Below are 12,053 nucleotides of genomic sequence, written 5' to 3' on the forward strand. Positions count from 1 at the left end.
AGTCATTGGGTGGCACGGTACCTGTGGGACTGCAGTGGTCGGCAGTGGAGGCAAATAGGGGCCTCACTTTCCCCCGTGGATTTGGGTTGAGGATGGCAAAAGGCCTAAAAGGTGGGAGACCTGGTTCTCTCTGAGGGACAGGCTGTACTTTGCCAGTGACCTGGCCCTCTGACGGGAGAGGAGGGCGTGTGTGCACATGTGGGGAGAAGAATATGAACCCAGGTGAGCCTGGCTGACTGGTAGCAGGGGAAATGTGAGGCCGAGAAACAGGCTGACCAACCTGGGTTTGAATCCCAGCTCTGCCACGTACTATCTTTGGAACTTGGGGCGTATTCTCAGAGTATCAGTTTCCTCATCTGTAAAATGGGGATGGGACACAAGATGTAAAGTACTTAGCAGAGAGCCTGACACAGAGTGAGAGGCCAGTGAGCAGAAGTCACTGGAGTGGGGGTGATGGGTCACTTCTGGCGTCAGCTGTTGCCTCTGGGACATCAAACTGGCCAATTTCCTTGGGTATCTTGGAGAAGGGGTGGAGGGGTGTTTCCAGAGGAATCCTCTGCTGCACACAGAGGTCCTAGGGACGGGTGCACTGGAGGTGGAAGGCAAGGAACCACACTCTGGGCCCTTTTAACTGTAGCCCACGGAAATCCCAACAGCAAGGAGATTTAAGCGGCCAGCCAGGCTGGCCTGGAATACTAACTGAACTTGTCTGTTAGGGGTCCCTGAAACGGGGCTCCCAGTGACCCAGGTGAGAAGGGCAGGTGACAGTCTTTCCCTTCCTTTCTCAAAGTTGTAAATTCTGTTCAGGCCCTGCAGGGTTAGGAGGGTGGGGTTGGGGGAGCGCCAGCTTGCACCACTCCCTCTGGGGTGGGGGCAGAAGGGTGTTAAAAAAGGTGTGTATCCCTTTAACATGGGCCCAACCCCAGGGCCAAGTCAAGAGGGAGCTCAGACCTTACCTCCCCACTGAGCCAGCTGCGCCAGGCAGGGCCGGGAGGGAGTGGGACAGATTCTGGGAGTGCAGCGGGGAGGAGTCCTGGCTGGCTGAGCTCGTAGCTACTTGGCAGTGCCAGAGCCCAGGTCCCAGAGCCCCGCAGGAGAGGAGGTGGACCAAGAAGGTAGGTGAGCACCCCAGGCCCGTCCTGGGAGGTCTGGGGCTGCCGGAGGGGCCCTGCAGGCTTGGGAGGCCCAGACAAGGGGCAGTGAAGGGGGCCTGAGGAGGGGGGCCTGCAGAGACTGAGCAGGAAGGTTTCGTCAATTGTTAACTTTCCCAAAAGGCCAGTACGGGAATGGGGCGTTCCGGTGGGCTTGGGGGTTGGAGAGGCCTTCAGATGAGTGGATGGGGTGGAAAGACCCCCCTCCCCAGCCCAGCAGCTGACCGGGTTCCTCTCCCAGGGCTGGGCCACCGGGCAGAGTGTTCAGAAGCTTTGCTCTCAGCTGCTCCGATTTTCCCCAACAGAAAAAGGGCAGATGTGTTTGGTGGAGGTTGGGGAGTAGCCAGACCCTGGACACAGGCCTCGCTGGGCGCTGTGTCTGGGAGAGGTGATGGGGTCCGGGAGAAGCCAGGGAGGGCCCAGGGAGCCTGAGAGCAGCCCGAGGAGGGGAGGCAGGGGCCTGGGTTGCTTCTCTCGACTCAGGCAGGTGCCGGACACTGGCCCCAAGTGCTCTGGGAGCTGTTTCTTGGGAGGGGCGATGGGGCCCAGGAGGAACCTGGGTGAGGCCCCCCTGGAGCCTGAACTCCAGGAGAGGGGCCCAGAAACTGGGCAGCTTCTCCTCTACCTCAAGACCCAGGCAGGTTCTGACTTGACTTGCTTTGCTTGGTGGAGTCCCCTGCCCTGTAGAGCATTTGCCCTGCCTGGCCCAGGTCGGAGGGAATGAGGGCTGGTGTGCTTGGAGACCCACGACAGAGCCCTGGAGTGCCGGGGAGCAGGAGCTCAGACTTTCCCCGTCGACTAGAAAAGAGCTCTCTGGGTGTTGGTGAGGCCAGGGGCAGGTGTGTGTGTGTGTGCGTGTGTGTGTGTGTGTGTGTGTGCGTGTGTGTGCGCGTGCGTGCGTGTGTGTGTGTGTGTGTGTGTCCACACCAAACTCCTCCAACTTCACTTGTGTGGAAAGAAATTTCTGAGGAACAGTCTTCTTCCTCCAGCTACGTAATTCTGAAAGCAGAAGAGTTTGGAAGGTCGATGGGTCACCCAAGCAGAGGGGATCAGAAATGGCAGAATTCCTTGCTCATTGTGATTGTGTACATTTGTGTGGATTAGATGCAGTGAGTTCTGTGAGGGTGGGGCTGGGGGGTAGGCAGGGACACTTGTGTGAGATAGTAGCCTCTGGAACTGGGAAAAGAGCAGGAGAAGAGGGAACAGAGAACGGAGCTGGAGAGGCTGGAGAGGTTAATTTGAAACAACCTTGCAAATTGAGTAAAGCATTACCAGCCCAGTGTAGATTGCAGCCTTCCCTGTGTATTGCAGGCAGCTGGGGCAAATGAGTGAATTAAGTAGGAAATGAAGGAGAGAGTAAGCAAGTGAATGGTGGATAAATGAGTGAACAAATTCAAGGTAGATGAAAGGAATGCAGAGAATGCCAAATTGAGGCTTGAGAGTGGCCTAGGCTCTAGAGGAGAGGTGACTAGGAGGGATAGGAGTCCAGGGACATATCCCAACACTTGGGAACAATTTAAGACTCAAGAAGTGTGTGTGGAGGTGGAAAGAGGAGGTGAGTTTTAGAGGGTGTGGTGGATGTTCAGGGCTCCACACGGAAAGGGACTGGGGAGTTGAAGAGATGAAGGGTGAAGAGGAGGCACTTGGAGGGGTGGGGCCCAGCACCTGGGGGTGGGAGGGTGAGGCTGGAGTGGCTGAGACCCAGAAGCATGGTGTCAGGGCAATTTGGGCTTTTGGAGAAGTCAGCAAGCTGGGCTGAGGTGGGCAGGGTGGGGGCCCCTTGGTTGCTCAGTGATGAATCAGCCAAGGTGGAGACAGTGGACATTGCAGGAGGGTTGGGGGCCCAGGTGAGAGGGTCCTTTGGAGGATGAGTCCCTCCATTCTCACTGTTTTGGAAGGCTCCAGTGTACTGTCCACCTCCCCCCTCCCCCTCAGGCCAGGATCAACCTGTGGCAAAGTCAATGCAGGAGTTACCTCCTGCCCCGCCCTTCCCAGGGAGGGGCTGAAGGGATGGCCCACCACCTCCCCTCCCTGCAACCACATGCCTGGGGACCCTCTGGCCTGGTTTGGTGGGAGGACTGGGCAGGCAGGAGGGGCAGGTGACCTTGGCATGGGTGTGGTGGCAGAGCCTGTCTCCTGACCCCCAGGGAAGGGAGGGAGAAAGAGGGTAATGACACCTGACTCTTCTTTTCCTTCAGAAGAAGCTTCAGAAAAGCATTTGTCCAAATTGTTAACTCCAGCATTGTCCAATTGACCAGAAGAAGGTGGGGTGGGGACTATTGGGAGGGCTGGGAGCTGAAGCGCAGCTCTCTGGGGTGACTGTGTACCTGACAGCAGGTGCTGAGATGTCTCCTGGGAGCTCACCTGTGTCTTGCCAGGTAGAGGCTGAGGCATGGTATCAAGGAAGGGCAGGACTGGGCTCCAAGATGGCAGGTGGTGGGAGGGGAGTGCTCGGCCAGTGGCGAGAGGGACAGAGACACACTGCCCCCCAAACCCATTTCTTATCCTTTCCTCTCCCTGACTATTTCCCACAGGATTCCTCACTTGGGGAACAAGGTCTGGGATGGTGAAAGTGGGGGATTCTCTGATCTTTCTCCCCACTCCCAAGGCTGGTTGGGAGTAGGGCATGACACAGTCCTTGCTGACATGGGTGCAGCTTTCGGAATCCCCAGGAATACTGGTCGTAGGCCTGGGCAACTGCCCACCCAAGGGCAGCAGGGCAGACAGTTCATGGATTGAAACATTTTTGTCCTCATTTGTGAATGTTAGAGCATTTGTATGAAAGTCTTACAAAGGTATAAACATTGAACCACACAATTACACACAATAAATAAAGAGTACTGGAAAAAAAAAATGGTTTCCTACAGTCCTGGTTCCATACTTCATTCTTTCGGCCACAGACCAGAGCGGTCAGGTGGACGAGGCAGGGGAGAGAAGGGTAGGATTCCTGGTTAGAGTTGCCCTAAACTGACCCCTCTCCCTCTCAACTCTCCTTCCTTCCTCCATCCTGGCTTAGTCCTTCTGGGTCTCACCCTTCCTCGAGAAGAAGTTTAGTGAAAGAAAAATCTTCGAAGAGTGGTCAGGGGCCTTGGATACCTGGTATCAGGGCTGGCAGGAGGTGGAATATTTATAGAGCATCTACCTTGAGCAAAGCATTGGGCCAGGCCACGTGGGCGAGAGGAGATGCAGAGATTAAAAGCAGGGAGGTTGTATATCCAGGATTTTTGGGACTCACTTGGTCCCAAAGTCTCCCAGTCCTAACACAATGGCTGCATATAAGAAACACTATCCTTGCTTCAAGGAAGTTCTGGTGTCTGGGGAGAGATGATCCAGGAAGAGACTGCAGTCACAGCAGCTAGTGGGCCCAGCCAAGGCTGGCTGAGAGTCTGTGGGAGTCAGGGGAGGAGGACCAGAGGGCAGGGCAGTCTTCCCTGGAGGTGCGGTTTGGGCAGGCTTCAGCTAGGTGGAGAGGGCAGGGCAATGGGCACAGGAGGAGGGATGGATGGCCAAGAGGAGGATTAGAAAGCAGGTGGTAGGGGCAGGGGCTGCGGTGGGGCTCGGAGAAGCAGACTTCCCTTCCATTATCGAACCATGGGATGCCCTGGTGGCGGTGTCCACCTTCCCTTGCCAAGACCCAGTGGGCAAGGCAGCTGCAACTCATTCCTGGGCTTGGGGGCGGGAAGGGAGGCTTATTTGCCAGGGTTCACTTGGGGGGGCTCTGGGCATGGGCGGCGACTCACAGATCACAGATCCGCCTGTTGCCCTCATATCCTGTTATTCAGTAGGCTGTATCCGCTTGCAGTGTGAGTGCCTTTTGTCCTGGAGCGAGGGGCTGTTGTGTGTAGCCTCTGGCTGGCTGTGGAGGTTCTATCTCCAGCTGTCTCCAGCTGGGGCTGAACCTCCGGGCTCCTCCTTAGGTAATGGGGTGGGGAGGGGCCCTTGTATCCTGCTGTATATTTCGGGGTGGGTATGAGGGAGGTTAGGCTAGCCGGGGCTGGCTGGGGGCCTGCACAAAGCCTCACTTGATGGATCGGGACATCGTCCTTTATCAGAGAAGGGCAGCCATGGCCTGAGACCCGCGACGCACTGTCCTGGAGCCTGGCGGAAAGGACTGAGGAGAGCCTAGGTCCTCGCATCCTGCTTTGTTGCCTGGGGCAGGGGTCTCGGCCAGCCCTGGGGGTGGGGGACGTGGCCCATCCTAGCAGTTTCTAGCTGTGCTTGTCCCCGGGCCAGGGCCTCTGGGTGGGCCAGGTATGGAGAAGGCGGAAGGATGGGCACTGGCTCTCATCCTCTTCCCAGGAGCCTCTTGTTCTCTCTGGGGCTCTGACAAGCTCAGTGCCTGGGGCTGGGGAAGCGCCTGGAAAACCTGTTGAGGCTGTTGAGCTGGAGAGCACCTGGATGAGAGGAGACACATAGTTCTCATTCCAGGCCCACCCTGGGTTCCCCTTTCCCTGCTTACTTCCTCCTGAGGACCAGCCAGCCTGGGGGGCCAGAGGCCCGGGGGTGGGCCCAGCAGGTGGACAGGGGCAGAGAGGCGAAGGAGCAGGTGTGGCCTGTGGCGTCTCCTCACCTCCCCTCATCCTGGTACCCAGGCCCTGTGAGGTGTGAGGCGGTGAGATGGCGGACTCCTACACGGAGCTGGAGAAGGCGGTGGTCGTCCTGGTGGAAAACTTCTACAAATACGTGTCCAAGCACAGCCTGGCCAAGGACAAGATCAGCAAAAGCAGCTTCCGGAAGATGCTTCAGAAGGAGCTCAACCATATGCTGACGGTGAGGTCCCCCCACCCAAAGGCCTGGCCTCTCCGCGCCCCTACCCCACCCAGCTCCTGAAGCTCTTGCCCTCTCTGGGTTTCCTTCCCCACCGCCGCTTCTGTCCTTTCAGAGTTATCCCCCCAAAACCAGGGATCTCCACCCCGCCCAGCCCTCTGTCCTCAGAGTGCCCAGGCCTGAGCCAGTTAGGGCTCTGTTCCCATCTTCCAAGGGCAGCAGCAGCCCAGGCCAGACCCTGGACTCTGCCTAGGGTCCTTGCTGGGGCCTCTGTAGAGCTGCCACCTCAGTATTGCTGACCCTCAGTTCCTCGCCAGGACACCGGGAACCGAAGGGCTGCTGATAAGCTCATCCAGAACCTGGACGCCAACCACGACGGGCGCGTCAGCTTCGACGAGTACTGGATCTTGATAGGCGGCATCACTAGTCCCATCGCCAACCTTATCCGCCAGCAGGAGCAGCAGAGCAGCAGCTAGAGGACCCTCCCACCGTCCCCTCCCCCATGCTCTTCCTAGGCTCCCTCCTCTGCCCACCCAGACCCCTGTCCTCTCTTCTTCCTCTAGACCTTCTCCTGACAATTGCTGAACAGGGCAAGGGGGGACGTCAGGGCCCCTTTGTGAGTGTCTCAGTCTGGGGGTGTCTCCCTGAGGGTCTCAGTCCCCGGAGCCAGCAGACCCTGGGGCCCCTCTGTGACAGTGCTGTATGGGGACCCAAGAGTTTCCCCACCTGTTATCTACCCTTCTGACCTCTGATGTTCCTGCCTGATTCTGGGTCTCTCCTGACCTTAGAGGTCAGCTTGCTGCTTCAGGTCTCCCTGTTCCTGGCAACACCAGTAGAGACTCCTCTCTCCCCTTTCCCTCAGCCCCTCTGCTGGGTAGAGGAGACTTCCAGGGATTGCCCTCCAGCTGCCTCTGGGTCTGGGAACAGGGTTGAGCCCCCTCCCTCCTGAGCCACTGAAATGGGCAACAAAGGCTGGATTTGGAGTTTGTGTCCCCCTCACCAAGTCCCTTTGTAATGTTCATTAAAACCTTTCCACTCCTTGGAACTTCCTCATGCCTTGGTGATCTTTGCCATGGGCCCCGGTGCAAGGGGGTGGCAAGGGGGAATCTCGCGGAGAGGGCAGAGCAAAAAAGAAGTAGAACTCTGGGATCCCAGCTGGTGCTGTCCGCCCTGGGTCAGCAGCTACTTCCCTCCTCCATGAAGGGCCAAAGGCCACACGTGTCATCACCTCTGGGCCCTCATAGACCAAGCTCAACTCACATTCAACTTCTGGGCACACAGTGTATCCCATTTTGTCCTCACTGAAATTCCATGAGAGAGGCGCTGCAACCTCAGTCTTGAGTCATGAATAGCACAGAGATACTGAATTCTCATGTACAGATTGTTCTAATACACAGAGAAGTTTATGGGATGAGAAAGTGGGTTGCAGAGAAAGTGGGTTGCAAAGAAAGAGGGGTGTGGAAGGCCAGAGCTGGGACTTGTGCCTGGTGTAGGGGACAATGACAGCTTCTATGTTTCTCCCCTGCCATGGAAAGACAGCACATGCCCCCAAGAGAAGCGGGGCAGGAAATCCAGCCTGTGCGCTCTGGATCAATGGTTTTCAACCCAGGGCAGCTTACCCCTGAGGTTTAAGGTTTTTCTAAAGATGCACAGGCATAGACAGTTTTATTGGAATCCATTACAGATCCTCAACCTTCTAAAAGTGACCTGCCTCAGAATGGGCTTGCAGTCAAGGTAGCACACTAGTCTTCTTTACCATCTCTCCTTCACAGCAACCCTTCTCTAGTTAAAAATGTAAAGAACAGGGACTTCCCTGGTGGCACAGTGGTTAAGAATCCGCCTGCCAATGCAGGGGACCCGGATTCGAGACCTGGTCTGGGAAGATCCCACATGCCGCGGAGCATCTAAGCCAGTGCACCACAACTACTGGGCCTGCGCTCTAGAGCCTGTGAGCTACAAATACTGAGCCCACATGCCACAACTACTGAAGCCCGCGTGCCTAGAGCCTGTGCTCTGCAGCAAGAGAAGCCACCGCAAGGAGAAGCCCGTGCACTGTAGAGAAGACCCAATATAGCCAAAAAAAGAGTAAAGAACACCCTTTGCCTGTCTTGGGGAGTCACAATGCTACCTTGACTGAATGGTGAAGAACTCATTCACATTATATATATATAATTGTGATAAAATACACACATCAATTTACTCTCTTCATAAATTTTAAGTGCACATTGCAGTATTGTTAGCTATATGCACATTGTTGTACAGCCGGTCTCTAGAGCTTTTTCATCTTACAGGACTGAACCTCTATAGTCACTGAACAGCAACTCCCCATTCCCCACCTCTCAGGCCCTGGCAACCACCGTTCTACTTTCTGTTTCTATGAGTTTGATTACTTTAGTTACCTCATATTAAGTGGAATCATGCAGTACTTGCCCTTTTGTGACTGGCTAATTTCACTTAACATAATATCCTCAAGGTTCATCCATGTTGTAGCATATGACAGAATTTCCTTTTTTTGGAAGGCTGAATAATATCCCGTTGTATGTATATACAACATTTTCTTTATCCTTTCATCTGTCAATGGGCATTTAGGTTGCTTCTAGATCTTGGCTAATGTGAATAAAGCTGTAATGAACAGGGGAGTGATACTATCTCTTCAAGATCCTATTTTTAATTTTTTTCTTTTCTTTTTTTAAAGAATTTTTTGGCCGCACAGCATGGCATGTGGGATCTTAATTCCCCGACCAGGGATCGAACTCATGTACCCTGCAGTGGAAGCACGGAGTCTTAACCACTGGACAGCCAGGGAAGTCCCCTCAATTATTTTCGATGTATACCCAGAAGCGGGATTGCTGGGTTATATGGCAGTTCTATTTAAAAAATTTTGAGGAACCTCCATACTATTCCATAGTGGACGCACCATTTTACATTCCCACCAACAGTGCACAAGGTTTCCAATTTCTCCACATTCTCACCAATATTTGTTATTTTCTGTTTTAATTTTTTTTGATAGTGACCATCCTAATGAAAATGAGGTGATACCTTGTGTCTTTTTCTTTTTAATTTGCATTTCACTGATAATTAGTGATGTTGAGCCTCTTTTCATATGCTTCTTGACCATTTGTGTAATCTACTTTGGAGAAATGTCTATTCAAATCCTTTGCTCATTTTTAAGTGGGTTATTTTTTGTTTTATTTTGTTGAGTTGTAGTTCTTTATATATCCTGGATATTAATTAACCTGTTATCTGACATATGGCTTGCAAATATTTTCCCCCATTCTGTAAGTTATCTTTTTACTTTGTTGATTATTTCCTTTGTTCCCCAGAAGTTTTTAAGTTTAATGTAGTCCTATTTGTCTATTTTTGCTTTTGTTATCTTTTTTTGGTGTCATATTCAAGGAATCTTTGCTTGTTACAATGTCATGAGGATTTTCCTTGATGTTTTCTTCTAGGAGTTTTATAGTTTCAGGTCTTAATTTTAGGTTTCCATTTTGAGTTAATTTTTGTATATGGTATAAGGTAAGGGTCCAAATTCATTCTTTTGTATATGAATATACAGTTTTCCTAACGCCATTTGTTGAAGAGACTATCCTTTCCCCATTGTGTGTTCTTGATATCCTTGTTGAAAATCATTCAAAACCATTCTGGTCCATTGGTCTGTATGTCTATCTTTTTAATTAATTAATTAATTAATTGATTTTGGTTGCACTGGGTCTTAGTTGTGGCACGCAGGATTTTCATTGTGGCATGCGGGATATTTAGTTGTGGCATGTGGGATCTTTTAGTTGTGGCATGCGGGCCTCTTAGTTGCAGCATGCGAACTCTTAGTTGTGGCATGCATGTGGGATCTAGTTCCCTGACCAGGGATCGAAACTGGGCCCCCTGCATTGATAGCACAGTGTCTTACCCACTGGACCACCAGTGAAGTCCCTGTATGTCTGTCTGTCTTTTTGCCAGTTCCATACTGTTTTGATTACTGTAGCTTCATAATATGTTTTGAAATCAGGAAGTGTGACACTTGCAGCTTTACTCTTCTCTCTCAAGATTGTTTTGGCTATTTGGGGTCCTTTGAGGTTCCATATGACTTTTAGGATAGTTTTGTCTATTTCTAAAAAAAATGCCACTGGGATTTTGATAGGGATTGTATTTAATCTGTAGGTCACTTTGGATAGTATGGCTATTTAATGATATTAAGTCTTCCAATACATGAACATGGGATGTCTTTCCCTCTGTTTGTGCCTTCTTCAATTTCTTTCAGCAATGGTTTGTCATTTTCAGTGTACAAGTCTTTTGCCAAGAACTTGATGTGAAGCCTAAGGTGTGGGGATGGCATGAGAGATCCCGGAGGCAACTCAGAATAGAGCTCCCTTCACTGCCCCTGGTTTGTGTCTGGAAATAAACACTTCACTGGTCAAGACTTTAGAGCAGCTGGCAGGAAATGAGCTGGTGTGTGACCCCAGTTACAGGCCTGTTTCTAGAGGGGTCTGAGTGTAAGCCTAGAGCACTGGGGAGGATGCTGAGCTTCAGTGGAGGTCAGAGAAACTTAACAACAATCAAGGATTGGGCTCCAGGGTCTGGAGCCAGAAAGGCCCTAAAGGAGCAAAGGCAGCTACTTTGAGGTCAGGCAGCTCATCTGGAGGCCTCTCTGGGGAGTGTTGGGGCCAGAGAAGGGTGGGCCTTCCTCCTTCACCCAGGAGTCCAGGGACCAGATGGGCTGAGCAGGGCCCGAGCAGAGCAGGGGATAGGGGGCCAGAACAGGCTCCTGTGGGGGTCCCACAGTGGAGCTGAGAAGGGTCTCTCTGTCTTGTGTCTCACACTGGCCTGGCCTAGTGTCTAAACTATTGGGACTGAGGTGTAGCCGGGCTTGTCATTCTATGGGATGAGAACCTGGCTTATCTTGCCACATTAGGGTAAGGAAACTAAAGCCACCTGGGTCAGCTTTTGTACTTCCTGTATATTTGGCTTTTCTTTCCATTTCAATTCCTAGTAAAGTTCCCTTTTGGAAAATAAAACAATTCTTTCTGTTTGTTCAATGTTAAAAGTTTTAAAAAACACGTTCTCATCCAAGGCTCATTTGGTCCTCCTTAACCCTGTGAGATAAGAATCATGATCCACATTTTACAGGTGAAGACATGGAGGCTCAGAGAGGGGATGTGACTTAGTCAAAGACACACTGCTGGTGACCAGCAGACCTGCCACTCAGACCCCCTCTTTTACTAACTCTGTGAACTGCCCAAAGGGCAGAAGCTGTTGTCTGTGTCTTGGTCCTGATAACTATGAAGGGTTAAGCCCTTTGCAGGCCCTGTATGGTGGTTGTGGTTGCTTCTGCTGAGGACCCATTCATTCATGTATTCATTCACTCATTCAGAAGGTAGTACTTTGTATGTGCCAGGCACAGTAGATACTGCAATAAAAAGAGGAGGAAAAATATGTTTCCTGATTTTATGGGGCTTTCAGTTTAGAGAAGACAATAAATAAGCACGTGAAAACACAAACAAGTGGATAATTACAAATTGAGGTCAACTGCTAAGGGATCACGTTTACAGTAACTTTTTCTTCTTTTTGGCCACACCACATGGCTTGAGGACTCTTAGTTCCTTGACCACAGATTGAACCCAGGCCACGGCACTGAAAGTGCTGAGTCCTAACCACTGGACCACCAGGGAATTCCCTATGGTAATTTTAAACAAAGAAACTTGAATTTTAGACTGGGAGTGGGGAATGTCATTATGGAAGTGACTCTTGAGTTGAAATCTGAAAGATGAGCAGAAGTTATCCAGGCAAAGGGAAGAGGCAGGGTGAGAGTGAAGTTGAGGAGAGGAAGTGCTACCTAGATAGAAGGACCATTATATGCAAAGGCTCTGTGGCAGGAAGGGGGCATGATGAGTTACCCAGGGAAAGTTAAGTGTGGCTAAAACCCAAGAACAAGGTGGAGAGAGATACAAGGTGAGGCTGGAGGCGTGGGCAAGACCCTGAGGGACATGTTAAGGATTGGTAGCTGCTGAATGGTTTTTTCAGCAACGTGAGTGTGTGTGTGTTTGTGTGCGCTTGGGTGTGCGACATGATCAGAGTTGCACTTTGAAAAATTTCACTTAAAATTCCATTTTGCAATAATGGAAAAGATTAAGAGAGGGGGTA

At 51.7% G+C, this 12,053-nt stretch overlaps 1 protein-coding gene across 2 annotated transcripts; it reads left to right on the forward strand.

The window, feature by feature from the left end:
- Positions 1-953: 953 nt before the first annotated feature.
- Positions 954-6,967, forward strand: S100A16 (S100 calcium binding protein A16). Of its 2 annotated transcripts, none has more exons than XM_030842220.3 (3): positions 954-1,115; positions 5,744-5,921; positions 6,236-6,967. In XM_030842220.3, exons 2-3 carry the CDS (start codon positions 5,769-5,771, stop codon positions 6,392-6,394), a joined length of 312 nt encoding a protein of 103 aa, XP_030698080.2. In that variant the 5' UTR covers positions 954-1,115; positions 5,744-5,768; the 3' UTR covers positions 6,395-6,967. The 2 variants fall into 2 exon arrangements, with proteins under 2 accessions (XP_030698080.2, XP_060155164.1); XM_060299181.1 differs by lacking the exon at positions 954-1,115 and adding an exon at positions 4,918-5,068.
- The last annotated feature ends 5,086 nt before the right edge of the window (positions 6,968-12,053 follow it).

The sequence above is a fragment of the Globicephala melas genome, chromosome 1 (genome assembly GCF_963455315.2).
Source record: "Globicephala melas chromosome 1, mGloMel1.2, whole genome shotgun sequence".
Taxonomy (NCBI): domain Eukaryota; kingdom Metazoa; phylum Chordata; class Mammalia; order Artiodactyla; family Delphinidae; genus Globicephala; species Globicephala melas.

What these genes read in the sequence shown, in the direction of transcription:
- S100A16 (XM_030842220.3), top strand. Translation starts at nt 5,769, where the DNA reads ATGGCGGACTCCTACACGGAGCTGGAGAAGGCGGTGGTCGTCCTGGTG. An exon ending in AGCTCAACCATATGCTGACG is followed by an intron (nt 5,922 to 6,235) that starts GTGAGGTCCCCC and finishes GTTCCTCGCCAG; the next exon opens with GACACCGGGAACCGAAGGGC.